Source organism: Jaculus jaculus, chromosome 21 (genome assembly GCF_020740685.1).
Source record: "Jaculus jaculus isolate mJacJac1 chromosome 21, mJacJac1.mat.Y.cur, whole genome shotgun sequence".
Lineage (NCBI taxonomy): Eukaryota > Metazoa > Chordata > Mammalia > Rodentia > Dipodidae > Jaculus > Jaculus jaculus.
In genome coordinates, this window is record NC_059122.1 from 6,183,170 (window position 1) to 6,204,633 (window position 21,464).

The following is a 21,464-nucleotide window of genomic DNA, read 5'->3' on the forward strand; positions in this document are numbered from 1 at the left end:
TCTTAAAAACAAACAAACAAACAATCTAGGCTCAACAAGGCTGTGGGCTTGGTCCAATGACAAGGAGGAGGTGGAGCAGGAGGCAAGGGACAAGTGATGCCGGGTCACTTTCCTGCACTCGAACCCACCAAGCAAACATTAATAGCGGGGCGTGGTGGCGCACGCCTTTAATCCCAGCACTCGGGAGGCAGAGGTGGGAGGATCGCCGTGATTTCGAGACCACCCTGAGACTACAGAGTGAATTCCAGGGCAGCCTGGGCTAGAGTGAGACCCTACCTTAGAAAAAAAATAAAAATAGCGAAATCATCTCAACAGTCCCAACTCAGCTTAAGAGATGCAGGTGAGACCCTCTAGGGCTGTTATGAAATGGAATGCGGGGAAGTCCACAGAGTGTGTATGGCGGGGGGGGGGGTGTACGAGGACAGAGCCGGGCCTTGTACCCCAGAGTGTAAGAACTCAGGCCCCCCAGGGACTGACACACTTGCCCGCCTTTAATGTGCCCCACAGCCAGGTGACAGCGTCAACCTTGCGCGGTCCTTCTCAGCTGGCCTTGGCCGTGACGGCCGTCTGGTTTGGGGGGGCGGTGGTAGTGAGGAGGTGGTCCATCTCCGGAGCATCGAAAAAGTAAGCCTGCAGGAAAGAGGCCACGCACGGGGGTCAGCAGAAAATCCACGCAGGTTGAGCGTCATTGTAGGTGCCAGGCTAACAGTCCCCCGCGGGGGCCCGGGGCCTCTCCTCCCCTCCCCCACCACCCACCACATTTGTCATCGCGCTGAAATGCAACTGACTGCTTATGTCTGATCCGCTCACTCAGATGAGAGGAACTATTAAAACTCACTCACGTTTTTGCTGGGGGCTGGAGGGATGGCTTAATGCTTAAGGCATTTGCCTGCAAAGCCAAAGGACCCAGGTTCGATTCCCCAGGACCCACATTAGCCAGATGCACAAGGGGACACACGTGACCGGAGTTCGTTTGCAATGGCTGGAGGCCCTGGCATGCCCATTCTCTCTCTCTCTCTCTCCCTCCCTATTTCTCTGTCAAATAAATAAAAAATAAAATAAAATATTTTTTAAAAACTAACAGGGCTGGAGAGATGGCTTAGTGGTTAAAGCACTTGCCGGCGAAGCCTAAGGACCCAGGTTCTACTCTCCAGGATCCACATAAGCCAGATGCACAAGGTGGCGTACACGTCTGGAGTTCGTTTGCAGTGGGTGGAGGCCCTGGCGTGCCCGTTCTCTCTCTCTCTTTGTCTCTAATAAAGAAAAAAATTTTTAAATCTAAAAGAAAATGAGGAATTGCTCTTTTTGCCCCAAAGCCTGAGGATTCTAACACCAGGCTGGGAAAACAGCAACGTCGCTAGTCTTGAACCCTGGACCTTCAAATGAAGGGAGAATGTGTTCTTCTACCAAGGACCATGAATGCATAGGATCCCCTGGCCAGGGGTGACTCAGAAAAGTGAAACCAAGAAGCACTTTTCTCCAGCTCTGCCCACATTAGCCACAAGAGGGCACCAGCAGGACACGCTGGGGTTTCCCCAACAAGTCTTCTCTTCAATACTTTTTTTTTTCCTAGGTAGGGTCTCATTCTAGCCCAGGCTGATCTCAAATTCACTCTGTAGACTCAGGGTGGCCTTGAACTCCGAGTGATCCTCCTACCTCTGCCTCCTGAGTGTGGGATTAAAGGTGTGCGCCACCACGCCCGGCTTATTTATTCATTTGAGAGAAACAGACAGGTGGAAAGAGAATGGGCATGCTACGATCTCTAGACACTGCAAAGGAACTCCAGATGCATGTGCCACCTTGCACATCTCGTTTTATGTGGGACCTGGAGACTCAAACCCGGGTCCTTTGGCTTTGCCAGCAAGCACCTTAATCTCAAAGCCATCTCCCCAGCCCTATCTTACTTTTTTTTTTTTAATTTGGTTTATTTTTATTTATTTGAGAGACACAGGCAGAGAGAGAGAGAGAATGAGAATGGGCATGCCAGGGCCCACTGCAGATGAACTCCAGACACATGTGTCCCCTTGTGCAACTGGCTTATGTGGGTCCTGGGGAACGGAGCCTCGAACTGGGGTCCTTAGGCTTCACAGGCAAGCGCTTAACTGCTAAGCCGTTTCTCCAGCCCCCCCCCCTTTTCTTTTTGAGGTAGGGTCTCACTCTAGCTCAGGCTGACCTGGAATTCACTATGGACTCTCAGGCTGGCTTCGAACGCTCCGCGATCCTCCTACCTCTGCCTCCCAAGTGCTGGGATTAAAGGCGTGCGCCACCACGCCTGGCTCCTATCTTACTTTTAAAAAGGTTTCCTCCCTTGCAGCCGCTCTCTGGCCACACAGTAAGGTCAGCGTTGAACTTGGTGGGGATGGAGTGATGGAGGCTACAATGCCCATGCTATTTTGAGGGGCCCTCAGTCATTGTGAGGCTGTCACTCCAGTGCACTGAGCAAAAACACAAATCATGCTCCCCAGGGGAGAGTGAGAAAGCCAGGCTGTGTGGTTTAGCCTGGGCTCCTCAGCTCAAATGACACCCCAGCCAATTCCAATTGCCACCTTACAGAAACAGTAACAATAATTGTCTTTCTTTTCCTTCCTTTCCTTCTCTCCCCTTCCCTCTTTTCCTTCCTTAAAAAAAAAAACAGTAAAAACACTACAGGCTGGAGAGATGGCTTAGCGGTTAAGACGCTGGCCTGCAAAGCCTAAGGACCCATGTTTGACTCTCCAGATCCCACGTGTGACAGTCACACAAAGGTGAGGCAAGCACATGGTCGCACATGGCCACTAGGTGGCGCAAGAGTCTGGCGTTTGATTACAGTGGCTGAGGCCCTGGTGCACCAATCCTCTCTCTCTCTCTCAAAATAAAAATAAAAGCCGGGTGTGGTGGCACATGCCTTTAATCCCAGCGCTCAGGAGGCAGAGGTAGGATTGCCATGAGTTCGAGGCCACCCTGAGACTCCATAGTGAATTCTAGGTCAGGCTGGGCTAGAGTGAGACCCTACCTCAAAAAAAAAAAAAAAAAAAAAAGCAAACAAAACTCAAAATAAAAATAAAAACTCTTTGGAAGACAGAGTTTTGCTGTTACCTCTGAACAATAAACTCATTATGGGGGCTGGAGAGATGGCTTAGCAGTTAAGGCACTTGCCTGCAAAGCAAAGGACCTAGGTTCAATTCCCCAAGAGCCATGTGAGCCAGATGCACAAAGCAGCACATGAGTCTGGGGTTTGTTTGCAGTGGCTGCAGGCCCCGGTGTGTACGTTCTCTCTCTCTCTCTCTCAAATAAATAAATAAAAATATTTAAAATACAAAAACCTAAACTCATTATGAACACAGTGTAGCTCAGGCTAGCCATGGTCTCATGGCTGTCCTCCTCTCTCAGTCTCTCGCCATACCCAGCTAACAGGTCATAATTTTTTCATGTAGCAAATATTGGATCACTCCAACAGAAACGATGTTACTAAGGCCAGGCGTGGTGATGCACACCTTTAACCCCAGCACTCGAGAGGCAGAGGAGGCCATGAGTTCGAGGCCACCTGAAGACTACATAGTGAATTCCAGGTCAGCCTGGGCTAGAGTGAAACCCAACCTCCGAAAACAAAAAAAAAAAAAAAAAAAAAAAAGAAGGAAAGAAAAGACATTACTGTGGCATGAATGCTTGGCTTCTTTTCTACAAGGAAAGGTGGGACTCCAGAGCAGAAGCTGAGAAGGCAGTTCTAGAACCCAGGCCTCCACTGAGCCAGCCCTTCTCCAGAAGACACAGGAAAAGCCATCGCCGGCTAGAGAATGGAGTTCCGACACAGGCCCTGGCCCAACATCCAGACAGGGAGGGTTCCCCACATCCAGATACAGGCCCTAGCTCAATATCCAGCCAGGGAAGCCTCCCTACATCCACAGGACTTTCAACTCACAGTTCAGTGGGCTGTGTTCTTTCAGAGCTGAGCTCTGAGTGGTATGTTCTCCTGGCCCTATCGCTCTGCCAACTTCTCAACAAGATATATAATGGGGGCTGAAGAGATTGCTTAGCGGTTAAGGCGCTTGCCTGCAAAGACTAAGGACTCATGTTCGACTTCCTGGGACCCATGTAAGCCAGACGCACAAGGGGGGGGCGCACGCATCTGGAGTTGATTTGCAGTGGCTGGAGGTCCTGGTGTGCCCATTCTCTGTCTCAATCTTTCCCTCTCTCTGTCCGCCTCTTTCTCTACTACATAGTGAGTTCCAGGTCAGCCTGGGCTAGAGTGAAATCCTCCCTCGAAAAACCAAAACATTTTTTTTTTCCTTTTAATTCCAACGGGCTGGAGAGATGGCTTACTGTTTAAGGCACTTGCCTGCAAAGCCTAAGAACTCATGGTCAAATCTCCAGGTCCCACAGAGCCAGACAGTGACACAAACGTGCAATGTCATGTATGTGCACAAGGGGGCGCACACATCTGTAGCTCGTTTGTAGCAGGCTAAAGGTCCTGGAGCACCCATTCTCTCTCTCTCAAAACTAAATAAATAAATAAATAAAATGAAACAATTATAACTAGTCACGAAACTTTAAATGTGAAACATCTCTCCAGGTAAATAAACAAAATAAAACAATTGTAACCAGTCACGAAACTTTAAATGTGAAACATCTCTCCAGGTAAATAAACAAAATAAAACAATTGTAACCAGTCACGAAACTTTAAATGTGAAACATCTCTCCAGGTAAATAAACAAAATAAAACAATTGTAACCAGTCACAAAACTTTAAATGTGAAACATCTCTCCAGGCTACATAAAGCTACATGTTACAATCCAGTTCTCCCATCTTTACCGCATCCTTCCCTATGGCAACTTAAACAATGTTGAGTTGATAGTGTCAAGTTTTTTTTGCTTTTTTTTAAGAATTATTATTTTAGCCAGACGTGGTGGCACACGCCTTTCATCCCAGCACTCAGGAGGCAGAGGTAGGAGGATCACTGTGAGTCTGAGGTCACCCTGAGAATACAGAGTGAATTCCAGGTCAGCCTGGGCTACAGTGAGACCCTACCTCGACAAATATATATATAATTTATTTATTAGAGACAGAGAGGGAGGGAGAAAGAGAATGGGTGTGCCAGGGCCTCTAGCCACTGCAAACAAACTTCAGATGTATGTGCCACCATGTGCATCTGGCGTACGTGGGACCTGGAGAATCAAACCTGGGTCCTTAGGCTTCATAAGCAAGCACCTTAACCACTAAGCCATCTCTCCAGCCCCATACTGTCCCTTTTAAAAGAAGTGTAGTGTCTATAATAGCCTGTGGTCTTTGCAAAATGAGGGTTAACATGTGGGTATAAAACACACCAAGAAGAACACATGGGGGCTGGAAGGATGGCTTAGCGGTTAAGGCATTTGCCTGCGAAGCCAAAGGACCCAGGTTCGATTCCCCAGGACCCATGTTAAGCAGATGCACAAGGGGGCATATGCGTCTGGAGTTCGTTTGCAGAGGCTGGAGGCCCTGGCACACCCATTCTCCTTCCCCCCCCCCCCCCTCTCTCGGCCCACCTGTTTCTCTCTCAAATAACTAAATAGATTAAAAAAAAAAAAAAAAACACAGCAACAAGAGCATACCAAGCAGCCCACAGACAGCAACACGTGGAGCATCACGATTGTCACCATGGTGGCCAAGGCAACGCGCCGGTTATCCTCGCGAACAGCGGGCCAAAACGTCATCGCCAAGACAGACCCCGAGATGCCCAGGGCAATCATGACTAGAATCCAGCGAACAGCTTTCTGGGGGATGATCCAGAGTATCTGAAAAAGGAGAAGAGGGAGGTGGCAGAGCTCCCCGGACCCTGAACCAGTCAGCAGCTGGATGTTTGGTGCCACTCTGTTCGGTGGCAGCATGCAGGCTGAGAGGGGTGCCCCCCCCCACCCAGCGGGGCACCCTTGAAATTCCACGGGTGCTGCTGACAGCGTGGGAGCGTTGAGCTGGGAATAATAATGCCTGCTGGAATTCTTTCCTTTTTAATATATATATATTTTTAATTATATTTATTTATTTATTTGAGAGCGACAGACAGAGGGAGAAAGGCAGAGAGAGAGAGAGAATGGGCGCGCCAGTGCCTCCAGCCACTACAAACGAACTCCAGATGCGTGTGCCCCCTTATGCATCTGGCTAATGTGAGTCCTGGGGAGTCGAACCTCAAACTGGGGTCCTCAGGCTTCATAGGCAAGCACTTAACAGTTAAGCCATCTCCCCAGCCCACGTTTTAATATTTTTAATAATTTATTACTTATTATTTGACAGAGAAAGAGAGACAGAGGGAGAGAAAGAATGGATGCACCAGGGCCTCCAGCCACTGCGAATGAACTCCAGACGTATGCGCCACTTTGTGCAGCTGGCATATGTGGTTTATGGGGAATCAAACCGGGATCCTTTGGATTTGCAGGCAAATGCTTTAACCGCTAAGCCATCCCTCCAGCCCTCTTTCTTTCTTTCTCTTCTTTTTTTTTTTTTTTTTTGGTTTTTCAAGGTAGGGTCCCCTAGCCCAGGCTGACCTAGAATTCACCATGTAGTCTCAGGACAGCCTTGAACTCACGGTGATCCTCCTACCTCTGCCTCCTGGGTGCTGGGATTAAAGGCTTGCAGGCTGACTCTCCCTTTTTTTTTGTATGTTTTGGTTTTATTCTCATAAATTTTTATGAGCAAGATAGAGAGAGAATGGGCGCGCCAGGGCCTCTAGCCACTGCAAACGAACTCCAGACGCGTGCGCCCCCTTGTGCATCTGGCTAGCGTGGGTCCTGGGGAATCGAACCAGGGCGCTTTGGGTGTGCTGGCAAACGCCTTAAACTGCTGAGCCATCCCTCCAGCCCCCACTGGAGTTCTTGGTTGACTTTTCAACCGGGGACGGGGCGTTGCCTGGGGGTCGGCTCCTCGCCTCGGGGCTTACCGCCGTGGGGATGTAGATGAAGAGCGCGTAGCCGTAGACGCATACGATCTCCAGGAAGGAGTAGGAGACGATGCTCATGACTTTGCTGTTTCTCCACGCGAGGAAGCCCCAGAGCGCGAGAGGGACAAGCCAGGCGTAGGCATAGATGATGGTCGCTGCGATGGACACTGCGGGGCAGGCGACAGGACAGTTTCCTCAAGCCTGTGACCACGGTCAGGTGTTTCCTACACATTAGTGCCCTCACCATCAAGCGTGCCAACCTGCTTCAGCAGACCCTCCCTGCAATCGTGCTGATGGCTCTAGATGTGTTCCCCAGGCCTGGTACCACACCCGGCACGCAGTAGGTGCTTTATAAACGCTCACCACACAGATAGAATCTTTACTGCCTGTCTTTGCTGTGAGGACCGGCAGTCTCTTATGTCTTTTCTTATTTTATTTTAGAGACAAAGAGAGAGAGAGAAAGAATTGGAGCACCAGGGCCTCAGCCACTGAAATCAAACTCCAGGCGCTTGCGCCACCTAGTGGGCATGGGCAACCTTGCTCCTGCCTCACCTTTGTGTGTCTGGCTCACGTGGGATCTGGAGAGTTGAACGTGAGTCCTTAGACTTTGCAGGCAAGCACCTTCACCACCAAGCCTATATGTCTTTAATTGCCTTAGTGACAAGCCCAAACTATTGTGAAACAATGGAATTACACAATTAAAAATGTTTCAATAATACCAAGCATTTCAATCAGATAAAGCCACTTACGCCTTTTAAAGAACACATCTTCCTCCCTATCAAAAATGCAAGAGCTGGGGCTGGAGAGATGGCTTAGTGGTTAAGCGCTTGCCTGTGAAGCCTGAGGACCCCGGTTCAAGGCTCAATTCCCCAGGACCCACGTTAGCTGTTTTGTTTCAACTGCCCGGTGCTGTTCTGTTGGTCATGAAGTTAATGAGTTTGGGCTAGAATATCATTTGCAAGCCCATGTCTAGGTCACATTCAATTCTGCATGGTTCTCCCTGGGCCTTGACCATCTCATTAACAGAGCTGCCAACATCACACGGCCATTCCGCACAAGTCAGTGGCTTCCCACGATGCCTGGCGCTTCCTAATCGGCACGTGCAGGCATCTCAGCAAGCCGAGCCTTCGTGTTGTGAACGACGCACCTGTTGTCTTCCATCCTTGGACAACACAGCACACATGAGGCTACAGTCTGGACCCCCGTGCACACTGCCTTCTAGTTAATTTGCACATTAGTATTAAATAGACTCCAATTGCTATTTGGCCTAAGAGGTTCCCTTCCCCCCACCCAATGTTGTGGAGTTATTACTCAGTGAAGGTATGTGCACTGATAAACTATATACGCTTAAGATGGCAAAGCTGCACGTAACATACATATTCTGTACTTTAAAAAAAAAAAAAAAAAAAGCTGTGGAGCAGCCGGGCGTGGTGGCGCACACCTTTAATGCCAGCACTCAGGAGGCAGAGGTAAGAGGATCACCATGAGTTCGAGGCCACCCTGAGACTCCATAGTGAATTCCAGGACAGCCTGAGCTGGAGTGAGACCCTACCTCGAAAAACCAAAAAGATAAAAAATAAAAAGCTGTGGATTTATATAGATGAACAGTGGAAAACTCTGAGATTAAGAGCAGTTTACAGAGGCCAGGGGCAGTAGGGCCTAGAGACTGGACCCACACACTTGGGGGCAAGAGCTCACAGTCAGAGACAGGCTGCGTTCAAAAGAGTCAAGCGGGTTGGAAAAATGGCTGGAGGGATGGCTTAATGCTTAAGGCATTTGCCTGCGAAGCCAAAGGACCTCGGTTCGATTCCCCAGGACCCATGTTGGCCAGCTGCAAAAGGAGGTGCACGCATCTGGAGTTCGTTTGTAGTAGCTGGAGGCCCTGGAGCACCCATTATCTTTCTCTATCTATCTATCTCTCAAATAAATAAATAGTAAAGTTTTAAAAAAAAATGAGTCAAGCCATTCACCCACCTTTCCGGAATTCAGGCACATAGTGGTACGTCTTCTCTCCCAGATGGATTAGGAAGTTGGAAAGATTCCCACTAATTGCTATGGCAAAGACCAACGTGGCACATATCCAAAAGGGGCCTGCAAAAGTAACCAGAAAAATCCAGAAAGAAGAAAATGAGGCACATGCTATCAGATGTGTAATAGAGCAATTTCTTACCAGCATCTGTATTTAAACAAGCAGAACATAACATATACAAAGTCAAGATGCAATCTGCAGTCACTTAAAGGGAGCTTCCATTTTAAAGGGTGAAACGAGGCTGGAGGGATGGTTTGGTGGTTAAGGCACATGCCTGCGGAGCCTAAGGACCTAGGTTCGATTCCCCAGGACCCACATAAGCCAGATGCACAAGGTGGCACACGTGTCTGGGGTTTGTTTGCAGGGGCTGGAGGCTCTGGCGCTCCCATTCTCTATCTGTGTCTTCCTCTCTCAAAATAAATAAATGAATAAAATTTTAATGTGCTGGAAAGATGGCTTAGAGTTTTAAGGAGCTTGCCTGTGAAACCAAAGGACAGGGCCTGGCAAAGATGGTTGAAAATGGCTGAGCAGCTACTCTGAGCCGCCACATCCTGATGCTAGACACACAAAGTCCAGGCCTCAGGAAGGTCTCATGTAAAACTTCAGAAGGCATGAGGCGCTGGGAAGAAATCACCTTGATGACCCTCAGATGTGACGCAGTTGACAATGCTTTCCCACCAGGTCCCTAGACAGCGCTGGGAATCCCACAGAGGAGCTGTTCAAACACTCCAAGGAGGGCCAAAGGGAACCTCCCAACCTGTGTAGCTTAGTTCCTTTTCTTAGATAAGATATTCCTACCTCTTGATGAAAATGGACCAGATTGGCCGGGCATAGTGGTGTACACACTCGGGAGGCAGAGGTAAGAGGATCACCGTGGCTTTAAGGCCACCGTAAGACTACATAATGAAATCTAGGTCAGCCTGAACTAGAGTGAGACCCCACCTCAAATAACCAAAAAGAAAAAAAAAGGTCCAGATTTCAGGCAACAATAAACATTTTACTCTGACTGCTCTCAGCCTTAGTTTCTGCACATGTAAAACGGAATAACAGCCGGGTGTGGTGGTACACGCCTTTAATCCCAGCACTTGGGAGACAGAGGTAGGAGGATGGCCATGAGTTTGAGGCCGTCCTGAGACTGCATAGTGAATTCCAGTGTGGGCTAGAGTGAGACCCTACCTGGAAAAACAAACAAACAAACAAAATAAAAGGAATAATAATAGAGCTGGGCGTGGAGGCACACACCTTTAATCCTAGCACTCACAAGGCAGAGGTAGGAGGATTGCCTGGAGTTCGAGGCCACCCCGAGTGAGTTCCAGGTCAGCCTGGACTAGGGTGAGACCCTACCTAAAAAAATAAAAATAAAAAAAGAAGCCAGGTGTGGTGGTACACGTCTTTAATCCTAGCACTGGGGAGGCAGAGGTAGGAGGATTGATATAGTACAAGGCCACCTTGAGACTACACATTGAATTCTAGGTCAGCCTGAGCTAGAGTGTGACCCTACCTCAAAAAACAAAAACCAAAAAAGAAAGAAAGAAAAAGGGCTGGAGAGATGGCTTAGCAGTTAAGGTACATGCCTGTGAAGTTTAAGAACCCACGTTCGAGTCTCCAGATCCCACCTAAGTCAGATGCACATGGTGGCACATGCATTCGGAGTTCATTTGTAGTGGCTGGAGGCCCTGACACGCCCATTCTGTCTCTCCCCCCTTCTCTCCCTCTCCAATAAATAAAAGTAAGTCTTAAAAAAAAAAACTCTAAAAAAATGAACTAAGGGGGGCTGGACAGATAGCTTAGTGGTTAAGGTGCTTACTTGCAAAGCCAAAGGACCCAGGTTCGATTCCCCAGGACCCACGTAAGCCAGATGCACAAGGGAGCACATGCATCTGGAGTTCATTTGTAGCGGCTGGAGGCCCTGGCGCACCCATTCTCTCTCTCTCTCTCTCTGACTTTTCTCTCTCCCAAATAAATCAGTAAGCACAGAAACAAGTTGGGAGGGAAGGGACAGAAGCCAGCATTCAAGGCAGTGGGTGGACGCTGCAAGCCACGAGCACATAACACAGCAAAATGAACGGAAGAAGAGGGCTGGAGAGATGGCTTAGTGGTTAAGGAGCTTGCCTACAAAGCCAAAGAACCTCGGTTCGATTCCCCAAGACCCATGCAAGCGAGATGCACGAGGGGGCACATGCGTCTGGATTTCCTTTGCAGTGGCTGAATGCCCTGGTGTGCCCATTCTCTCTCTCTGCCTCTCTCCCTCTATCAAATATTTTTTTAAAAAATGGAAAAAAAAAAAAAAGAACAAACTAAGGGGGCCCACAGTGACCCTCAAAGATTCCTTAGCCTCTCTATCCACCACAGCGGTAACCGCTCCGCCACCCATGGTTCAGGACTGGGCATGCGCTGCAGCCAGCATCACTGGGTGTCAGCTACCTTGATGGAGAGCAGGTATATTGTGCCAGGGGTGTGGGAAGAACAGACCATGCCCAGACACGGTCTGGCCAGCACCGGGCACAGAGGGCGGCTGCGCTATGGACTCTCTTCTCCCTTCCAACGCAGAAGGCCACTGACCTTCCTCGGGTATCTGGGGAGGCCTCTGTGTTTGCCACAGACAAGGGGGTCAGGGACGACACCTATGCGCTGGCCCACCCCTCCATCAAGCTTCTAGGGATGATGACTAAATCCAAGAAGAGGCCAGCTCGCCAGTAGAAAGGTATGTGAGGAAACATGATCCGTATTCACCCTGCCCCCCCACCCAACCCTCCACAAAGGAAAGCCAATAATGCTCACGGTGACTTAATTTGTCCCAAGGCTACAATAATGTCATCTGAAGACTTTTTCAGAGCATAGTAATTCTTTTTTCTCTTCCATTTTAGTATTTTTTAAATAGTTTCTATTTCTATTTTTTTAAATTTTTTTGTTCATTTATTTCTTTGAGAGCAACAGACACAGAGAGAAAGAGGCAGAGAGAGAGAGAATGGGCGCGCCAGGGCCTCCAGGCACTGCAAACGAACTCCAGACGTGTGCGCCCCCTTGTGCATAGGGATAACGTGGGTCCTGGGGAATCGAGCCTTGAACTGGGGTCTTTAGGCTTCACAGGCAAGCACTTAACCACTAAGCCATCTCTCCAGCCCTTTTTTAGTATTTTATTTATTTATTTGAGAGAGGAAGAGACAGAAAGAGAAAGAGAGAGAATGGGCAGGTCAGGGCCTCCAGCCACTGCAAACGAACTCCAGATGCACGCGCCACCTTGCGCATCTGGCTCGTGTGGGTCCTGGGGAGTCGAGCCTGGGCCCTTAGGCTTCGCAGGCAAATGCCTTAACTGCTAAGCTATCTACTTCTCCAGCCCTATAGCAGAGTAATTCTTGTAGACATAGCATTGATATCACTACTCCCCTAAATTCTTTGCAAGGGTTGCTGTTAAATCTTAGAAGAATCAAATGAAACACTGACTGTACAGCCCACCAACAGGGCAATTCTCGAACTTTCCAGGCAACGCCCATGCTTACTGGCATGTGGTAAAGAAGGGAACAGGCCGGGCGTGGTGGCGCACGCCTCTCATCCCAGCACTCGGGAGGCAGAGGCAGGGGGATCGCCGGGAGTTCAAGGCCACCCTGAGACTCCATAGTGAATTCCAGGTCAGCCTGGGCTACAGGGAGACCCTACCTTGAAAAACCAAAAAACCAAAAAACAAAAAACCAAAAAAAAAAAAAAAAGTAAGCCAAAGGCACTGCACGCACCATAGAGATCTGGATTGCTGCGGATATACAACCGCACAAAGTTCTTCCCAGGCACTGGCAAAAGAGACCCTTTTATTCTGTCGAAGACCTGGAAAAATAACAGAAGTAATTACATGGAAGTTTTCTTTTTTTTTTTAAATATTTTTTTGCTCATTTTCATTTGTTTACTTGAGAGCGACAGAGAAAGAGGCAGATAGAGAGAGAGAGAAGGGGCGCACCAGGGCCTCCAGCCGCTGCAAATAAACTGCAGACACATGCGCCCCCTTATGCATCTGGCTGAAGTGGGTCCTGTGGAATTGAGACTTGAACTGGGGTCCTTAGGCTTCACAGGCAAGCGCTTAACCACTAAGCCATATCTCCAGCCCTTTTTGTCTGCTTTTAATGTTTTATTTATTTATTTTAGAGAAAGTGAGAAAGCTGGGCGTGGTGGCGCCCACCTTTGATCCCAGCGCTAGGGAGGCAGAGGTAGGAGGGTCGCCGTGAGTTCGAGACCAGCCTGAGACTCCATAGTGAATTCCGGGTCAGCCTGGGCTAAAGTGAGACCCTGCCTCAAAAAACCAAAAACAGAGCTGGATGGATGGCTTAGTGGTTAAGGTGTTTGCCTGCAAAGCCAAAGGACCCAGGTTCGATTCCCCAGGACCCAAGTTAGCCAGATGCACAAGGGAGTGCACATGTTCATTTGCAGTGGTTGGAGGCCCTGATGTGCCCATTCTCTCTCTCTCTCTCTCTTCCTCTGTCAAATAAATAAATTATTTTTATTTGTATTTATTTTATATAGTTTTTTTAATTTTTATTTGAGAGCAACTGACAAAGAGAGAAAGAAGCAGATAGAGACACAGAATGGGCATGCCAGGGCTTCCAGCTACTGCAAATGAGCTCCAGAGGCGTGCGCCCCCTTGTGCATCTAGCTAACGTGGGTCCTGGGGGAATCGAGCGTCGAACTGGGGTCCTTAGGCTTCACAGGCAAGCGCTAAACCGCTAAGCCAACTCTCCAGCCCAAATAAATGATTTTTTTAAAAAAAGTTTAATATACTCAACTACTGCAAAACTGAAATGCAGTTACTTGAACTTTCATGATGGTATCTTCTTTTTTTTTTTTATTTGAGAGTGACAGACACAGAGAGAAAGACAGATAGAGGGAGAGAGAGAATGGGCGCGCCAGGGCTTCCAGCCTCTGCAAACAAACTCCAGACACGTGTGCCCCCTTATGCATCTGGCTAACGTGGGACCTGGGGAACCGAGCCTCGAACCAGGGTCCTTAGGCTTCACAGGCAAGCGCTTAACCACTAAGCCATCTCTCCAGCCCTCATGATGGTATCTTGACAGGCCAGCAAGCTTTTGTTTCTATAAAACAGCACACAATGGCTCCTACAGAATCTGGCTGTTTAATTCCGGAAGCACCACATCCCTGCTAAGGAGAAGGAAAGGTGAAAGTGGTTTACCAACCTGGTAAGTGTCCACATCAAAGAAGGTCTGATAGTATTCAAACGTCCAGAAGGGAGAGCTCTTCTTCTGGCCAGCAAGTAACTGTCAGAGACATAAGATGACACAGTGACCAGCGAACTCACTTCCTAATTCCAGGCACCGAGAACAGCCCAAGGGGCATGTGACGAGCAACTCCAATCATGACGCCCACTCCTAGGCAGGCACAGAAGTAAACATTCCTGCCACGTGAGGTGGCACACGCCTTTCATGCCAGCACTCGGGAGGCAGAGGTGGGAGGATCGCCGTGAGTTCGAGGCCACCCTGAGACTACAGAGTGAATTCCAGGTCAGCCTGGACTAGAGCGAGACCCTACCTTGAAAAACAACAACAACCAGAACCTATACATGGGCTGGAGAGATGGCTTAGTGGTTAAGCGCTTGCCTGTGAAGCCTAAGGACCCCGGTTCGAGGCTCGATTCCCCAGGACCCACGTTAGCCAGATGCACAAGGGGGTGCATTGATCTGGAGTTCGTTTGCAGTGGCTGGAAGCCCTGGCACACCCATTCTCTCTCTCTGTTGTTCTCAAAAAAATAAACAAAGAAATAATATTAAAAAAAAAAAAGAACCTATACAGGTTTGTCTGGTCTATCATTGAGAGAAATTTTACTACGGGTAACACACACACATGCTCACACACACACACACACACACACACACACACACACACACCATCATACCCACACAAGGTATGAGTGTAAATATTACTTTCCTACTGTAAGCTATGGACAGAAATCCCAGGGAAATGAATCTGTGTTGGATATTGGAGGCTGATCAGAACTTTGACGACTGTGGAGAGCTTTAGAAGGGTACAGGTTAGAGACAAATTATCTTGGATTATCTCAGCCCTTTAAATACCCTCGTACTGCCCACCTCTGTGTGAACTGACATCCTTGGGCCTAATCAGTACACTGTTTGGGGGTTTACTGTTTTGGGGCGTACAAGCAGACTCTTAGGTCTCACCAAACCGCACAGCATCTGAGGTACACAGAGAGGTGTCCCCACTAAGTTAGGACCACCTACCTGAGGTATGCACTGATGACTGAGAAAGTGGTTTTTGCTTGTTTATTTTTATTTATTTATTTATTTGAGAGTGACAGAGAGGAGGAGAGAGAGTGTGTGAGAGAGAGAGAGAATGGACGCGCCAGGGCATCCAGCCACTGCAAACGAACTCCGGACACATGCACCCCCTTCTGGCTAATGTGGGTCCTGGGGAATCGAGCCTTGAACTGGGGTCCTTAGGCTTCACAGGCAAGCGCTTAACGGCTAAGCCATCTCTCCAGCCCTGAGAAAGTGTGTTGATTTATGACGTTCTTGGTACTATTACTACAAAAACATCATGAAACATGCCCTCACTGGAACACAGAATGTGGGGGGGGGGGTCACCTCATTCTGTGTTCCCAGACCACGCCCACGGAGGTAAGAGCTATGTTTTTTGGCATGGATGGCTGTAGCCCCAATAACAATCGAACTTGAACTAGAGGATTCATGTGGACCAGTGCCAGGTGCCAGCACGGATCCTGTGTGCCCGGCTTCCCAGTGGAGCCTCCCCAGGTGCGTTCTGGTGAGCTCTTTGTGGAGGGGAGCGGGCCGCTGGTTTGCTCGGGGCTGATGGTGAGGGTGTATTCACTGGTTGTGTTTGCTTTCTAAGCCTCTGCGGTTAAGGCGGTCATGCAGCCTGTTTGCTTGCTGACCACTCGCTCTGTTTCGGTTGGCTTTGGGGCACTGGCGGCATTGGGTCTGCTCATTAACCAGCAGTAGGGCTTTTTCTCCAGCCGCTCCTCCAATATCTAATTTAAGGCAGGAGGAAATGTGGGGAGGAAAGCTGTCATTTGGCACTCCAGCTGGCCTTATGTTTGATAATGGTGCTAATTCAACTCGCAAATATTTGAAGAAAAACTGGGAAAATCTAACTAACGATAATTTGGCTTGGCATTCCCCTCAATCAGAAACACTTAATATCCCTTAAATTAGCTTTTTTGTGTGTGCTAAACCAGAAGTCCTAGGCAATAAATATTTTCAAAATAATCATAAAGAGGCAGCCTACCTTAATTGAAACTTAAACACATCTGAAGGAAACAGATTATGAGCCAGGTGTGGTGGCGCACGCCTTTAATGCCAGCAGCCGGGAGGCAGAGGTAGGAGGATTGCGGTGAGTTTGAGGCCACCCTGAGAATACACAGTGAATTCCAGGTCAGCCTGGGCTAGCATGAGATTGTACCTCAAAAAACCAAAAAAGAAAGAAAGAAAGTTAATGAGTTACTGGGTGTGGTGGCACACACCTTTAATCCCAGCACCCCGGAGGCAGAGCTAGGAGGATCGCTGTGAGTTCGAGGCCACCCTGAGACTGCATAGTAAATTCCAGGTCAGGCTGGGCTAGAGTGAGACCCTACCTCGGGGAAAATAAAAGGGGGGGGGGGTGGGGCGGCTGTAGAGATGGCTCGCCAGTTAAGATGAATGTCTGCAAATCTTAAAGACCCATGTTTGATTCCCCAGGACCCAGGTAAAGCCAGATGCACAAGGTGTCACATGCGTCTAGAGTTCGTTTCAGTGGCTGGAGACCCTGGCTCACCTCTCCCCCCACCCCACCTCCAGCTCTCTCTCTCTCTCATTCTGTCTTAAAATAAAAAATAAATAAAATATCTTTAAAAAAGAAAAGAAGTCGGGCGTGGTGGCGCACGCCTCTGATCCCAGCACTCAGAAGGCAGAGGTAGGAGGATGGCCGTGAGTTTGAGGCCACCTTGAGGCTGCATAGTGAATTTCCAGGTCAGCCTGGGGCAGAGCGAGACCCTATCTGGAAAAAAAACAAAAAAATAAAATAAAAAGAAAAAACCAGGCAGAGACGTGAAAGGCAAGCGCAAACCTCAGTTTTGTCAGAGTCGTTCCCCAGCAGTTCTTCATCCTCCTCTCGCCCTGCGCCTCCCAGGGCCCTTGGGTGGCGGGCGGAAGCCTCACCAGGCTCGTCGATGCTTATCGAGGTGGCATCCGGGCTCACGGCTCCATCGCCGAATTCTGACATCAGAGCACAGAGATAATCATCACGCTGGCCACCCAGTGCCGCTTATGGAGAGACAGGCTCTGGGGCTGGGCATGCGGTGCAATGCCAAGGTGCATGCTTGGAACTCCTGGCACCCCCTGGCGCCACCCCACAACCTCAGCTTTGCCGGGGTCCACACGAATCTAAGACCATCGGCGACAGACTGCGAACCAGGGAGGCTGAGGCGGGAAGATCTTGAACCCAGTAGGGTCAATGTGGGCACTGTAATGTCATGGGAGGAGTTGGGAATAACTGAGGCTTTTAGGTTTTTTAGGTTAGCGACCCAATCTACACCATCTGACTCCACTGAGTCCTATGTGATCAACACAGAAAATATGAGGACAAGAAAGTAAGTAAGGGCAGGAGAGATGGCTTGGCTGTTAAGCGCTTGCCTGTGAAGTCTTCGGACCCCGGTTCGAGGCTTGATTCCCTAGGTCCCACGTTAGCCAGATGCTCAAGGGGGCGCACGCGTCTGGAGTTCGTTTGCAGTGCTGGAGGCCCTGGCGCACCCATTCTCTCTCTCTCTCTCTATCTGCCTCTTTCTCTGTCTGTCACTCTCAAATAAATAAATAAATAAAAATAGAAAGGGCTGGAGAAATGGTTTAGCAGTTATGCGCTTGCCTGTGAAGCCTATGGGCCCCGGTTCGAATCCCCAACACCCATGTAAGCCTGATGCACAAGGTGGCGCATGTGTCTGGAGTTCATTTTCAGCAGCTGAAGGACCTGGAGCACCCATTCTCTCCCTCTATTTCTGTCACTCTCTGTCTCTCTCTCTCCTCTGTCAAATAAATAACCAAAGTAAAAAATAAAATAAAATGGGCGCACCAGAGCTTCCAGCTGCTGCAAACAAACTCCAGACGCATGCAGCACCTTGTGCATCTGGCTTACGTGGGTGCTAGGGATTGGAACCTGGGTCCTTTGGCTTTGCAGGCAAGCTCCTTAACCACTAAGCCCAAGACTGATCTCTGTCTTGTTTGTAGAGCTCTTAGAACAGGACCTGATTACCTGAAGTACTGTGTAAGTGTTCATGGTACCTGTTGCCAATTGGAAGGGTCATTTGAAAAGAATGAAGGCCTTGTATGGCCAAAAGCCTGGCTGTGGCCAACAGTCTCTTATCAAGAGCTGAAGTGAGCCGGGCGTGGTGGCGCACACCTTTAATCCCAGCACTCGGGAGGCAAAGGTAGGAGGATCCCCGTGAGCTTGAGGCCACTCTGAGACTACGTGGTGAATTCCAGATCAGCCTGAGCTAGACTGAGACCCTATCTTGGAAAACAAAACAAACAAACAAAAATAAATAAATAAATAAAAATAAATAAATAAAGAACTGAAGTAAAATCCTGTTTTTAGAAAAAAATATATTTATTGGATGCTGGAGAGATGGCTTAGCGGTTAAGGCATTTGCCTGCAAGGCCAAAGGACTCAGGTTCGATTCCCCAGGACCCACGTAAGCCAGATGCACAAGACAGCTGGAGGCCCTGGTGTGCCCATTCTCTCTCCCTCTCTCTACCTGCCTATTCTCTCTTTCTCAAATAAATAAAAGTAACATATGTATGTGTATATATATAATTTTTTTTTGGTATTATTTATTTATTTTTATTTTTTTTTTAAATTTTTTAAATTTTTATTAGCATTTTCCATAATTATAAAAAAAAATCCCATGGTAATTCCCTCCCATAATATTTATTTATTTGCACAAAGAGAAAGATACAGAGAAGAGAGAGAGAGAATGGGCACACCAGGGCCTCTAGTCACTGCAAGCAAAGGAACTGCAGGTGCCCACAAGTCACCCTGTGCATCTGGCTTTACATTGGGTCCTAGGGAATCGAACTCGGGTCCTTAGCTTGCAGGCAAGCACCTTAACCTCTGAGCCATCTCTCCAGCCCCACGAAGTAAAATTCTTTAAGCCGTACAGCAGTGAGAGTCCCTTGCTGTGATGGGGCAGCAACGGTCATAAGCAGCATCCAACTGTCGTACCTGCGAACTGCAAGACGTCTACAGCCGCCATTCAGCCAGCCGGGCTTATCCCGATCGTGAAGGAGAAGCTTTGCAGAGGCCTAAAAGGAAGAAATAAGTGAAATTAAGAAAACAGAATCGAGCCCGTTGATGGTGGCGCACGCCTTTAATTCCAGCACTCAGGAGGCAGAGGTAAGAGGATCGCCGTGAGTTTGAGGCCACCCTGAGACTACACAGTGAGTTCCAGGTCAGCCCGGGTGAAACGGTATTACATCCTATTACCTTCTTTGTAAAAAATAAAAATGAATAGTTGTATTTCTGTTTATTTATTTGAGAGAGAAAGGAGAGGGAGGCAGATAGAGAGAATGGGCGCTTAATGATTAAGGTGCTTCCCTGCAAACCAAACGCTACACGTTTTCTTTCTCTCTCTGCTTCTTTCTCTATCAAATAAATAAATAAAAATGTTTAGATAAAAATATTGAGAAAAGCCAGGCATGGTGCCGCACACCTTTAATCCAGCCCATGGGAGGCAGAGGTAGGGGGATCACCACCAGTTCAAGGCTACCCTGAGACTACATAGCGAATCTCAGGTCAGCCTGGACTAGAGGGAGACCCTACCTTGAAAAACCAAAATAATAATAGTAATAATAATAATAATAATAATAAAATAGAGAGAAAGAGAGAGACAATGGTTATGCCACGGCCCCTAGCCACTGCAAACGAACTCCAGGCACACGTGCCACCTTGTGCATCTGGCTTACGTGGGTCCTGGGGAATCGAACCTGGGTCCTTTGGCTTTGCAGGCACGCACCTTAACCCCTAAGCCATCTCTCCAGCCCCCTCTTACCTCATTTTCTACCGGGTTTATATAAAGATGATCACTAAACATTCAATATTATTAAAACTGTAGTAAGGGCTGGAGAGATGGCTCAGCGGTTAAGGCGCTTGCTTTGCAAAGCCAAAGGAACCAGGTTCAATCCCCCAAGGTACCCTCGAAAGCCAGATGCACAAGGGGGCGCATGCATCTGGAGTTCCTTTGCAGTGGCTGGAGGCCCTGGGGCGCCCATTCTCTCTGTCTGCCTCTCTCTCTTAAGTAATAAATAAATGATGCTGCAATTAAAAAAAGAAAGAAAGCCTGGACCAGAGTGAGACCCTACCTCGAGAAAAAAAAAAAAAGAAAGAAAGAAAGAAAGAAACTAACCTACTAACCTTGAACGTTTAGGGACAGATGGAAGGCTGAGGTGGAGGATGAGGTACGGCAAAGGCTCTGGGGGCAGGGGGTGTGGTCAGACGCACACACCTGGGTTCGATTCCCGGTTCTCCTTTCTGTTCGTGCTCGGGGCCTCGGCTGACTCATCTGTCAAATGGGTTCATGCCCATTTGAACTGCCCACAGTACACGGGCGGGTCTTAGCGAGAGACCGGGATGCCCGGCTTGCAGCCCCTGCGCCGGAGCCCAGGGCGCGGAGACGCTCCGCCTGCACGGGCTGCCGGAAACTCGAAGATCGAAGTTCCGCCTCCTCCGGGAGGAAGTCCCGCCTTCTTAAAGCGACAGCGCACAGGGACGTGTCTCCTAAAGGAAATACAGACTAGGGCCAGGAAGGATGACTGAGAAAAGAAAAATGAGGTCTCCGAGTCACTGATTGATTGAGCCAATCACAGTCTGAGGTTGGAACGGGTGACCCAATCACAGACTGCGTTTGTAAGGGACGAGCCAATCACAGCCTGATCTTGGAAGGGATGAGAGCCTGAGTTTGTAAGGGATGAACCAATCAGAGCCTGAGTTTGTAAGGAATGAGCCAATGAACTTCTGACTTTGTAAAGGGTGAGCCAATCAGAGCCTAAGTTTGTAAGGGACGACACAATCACACTCCAAGTTTGTACGTAATGAGCCAATCACAGCCTGAGTTTGTAAAGAATGAGCCAATCAGAGCCGGGCGTGGTGGCACACGCCTTTAATCCCAGCACTCCGGAGGCAGAGGTAGGAGGATTGCCATGAGTTCAAGGCCACTCTGAGATGACAGAGTTAATTCCAGGTCAGCCTGGACCAGAATGAGACCCTACCTTGAAAAAACAAAAAACAAACAAACAAAAAATGATCCAATCATAGTTTGAGTTTCTAGAAAATGAGCCAATGACAGTCTGAGTTTGTAACAGATGACCCAATCATAGTGTTTGAATTTCTAGAGGATAGGTCAATGACAGTCTGAGCTTGTGAGGGATGAGCCAATCATAGTTTGAGTTTCTAGGGGATGAGCCAATGACAGCCTGAGCTTGTAAGTGCTGAGCCAATCAAAGTCTGAGTTTGTAAGGGGCTAGCCAATCAGAGTCTGAGTTTGTAAGGG

The 21,464-nt window shown here is 48.6% G+C and overlaps 1 protein-coding gene across 2 annotated transcripts; it reads right to left on the bottom strand.

Moving 5' to 3' along the window:
* Positions 1-525: 525 nt before the first annotated feature.
* On the bottom strand, positions 526-20,630 carry Yipf1 (Yip1 domain family member 1). 2 transcript variants are annotated; one of them, XM_045139218.1, is made up of 9 exons: positions 20,421-20,630; positions 19,142-19,221; positions 16,994-17,142; positions 14,096-14,176; positions 12,650-12,737; positions 8,864-8,980; positions 6,890-7,056; positions 5,568-5,750; positions 526-630 (listed from the first exon to the last, which is right to left on the bottom strand). In XM_045139218.1, the coding sequence occupies exons 2-9, from the start codon at positions 19,170-19,172 to the stop codon at positions 541-543; spliced, it is 906 nt and encodes a 301-aa protein (XP_044995153.1). In that variant the 5' UTR covers positions 19,173-19,221; positions 20,421-20,630; the 3' UTR covers positions 526-540. The 2 variants fall into 2 exon arrangements, with proteins under 2 accessions (XP_044995153.1, XP_044995152.1); XM_045139217.1 differs by having other exon boundaries at positions 20,330-20,629.
* Positions 20,631-21,464: the final 834 nt, after the last annotated feature.

Excerpts from the sequence above, each read along its gene's own strand:
- Yipf1 (XM_045139218.1), bottom strand. The coding sequence starts at position 19,172 with ATGGCGGCTGTAGACGTCTTGCAGTTCGCAG. Across the intron at positions 7,057-8,863 it reads TGTGCCTGAATTCCGGAAAG|TGTCCATCGCAGCGACCATC; the intron begins GTGGGTGAATGG and ends CCTGCCCCGCAG. Across the intron at positions 5,751-6,889 it reads TCATCTACATCCCCACGGCG|ATACTCTGGATCATCCCCCA; the intron begins GTAAGCCCCGAG and ends CTCCTTTTTCAG.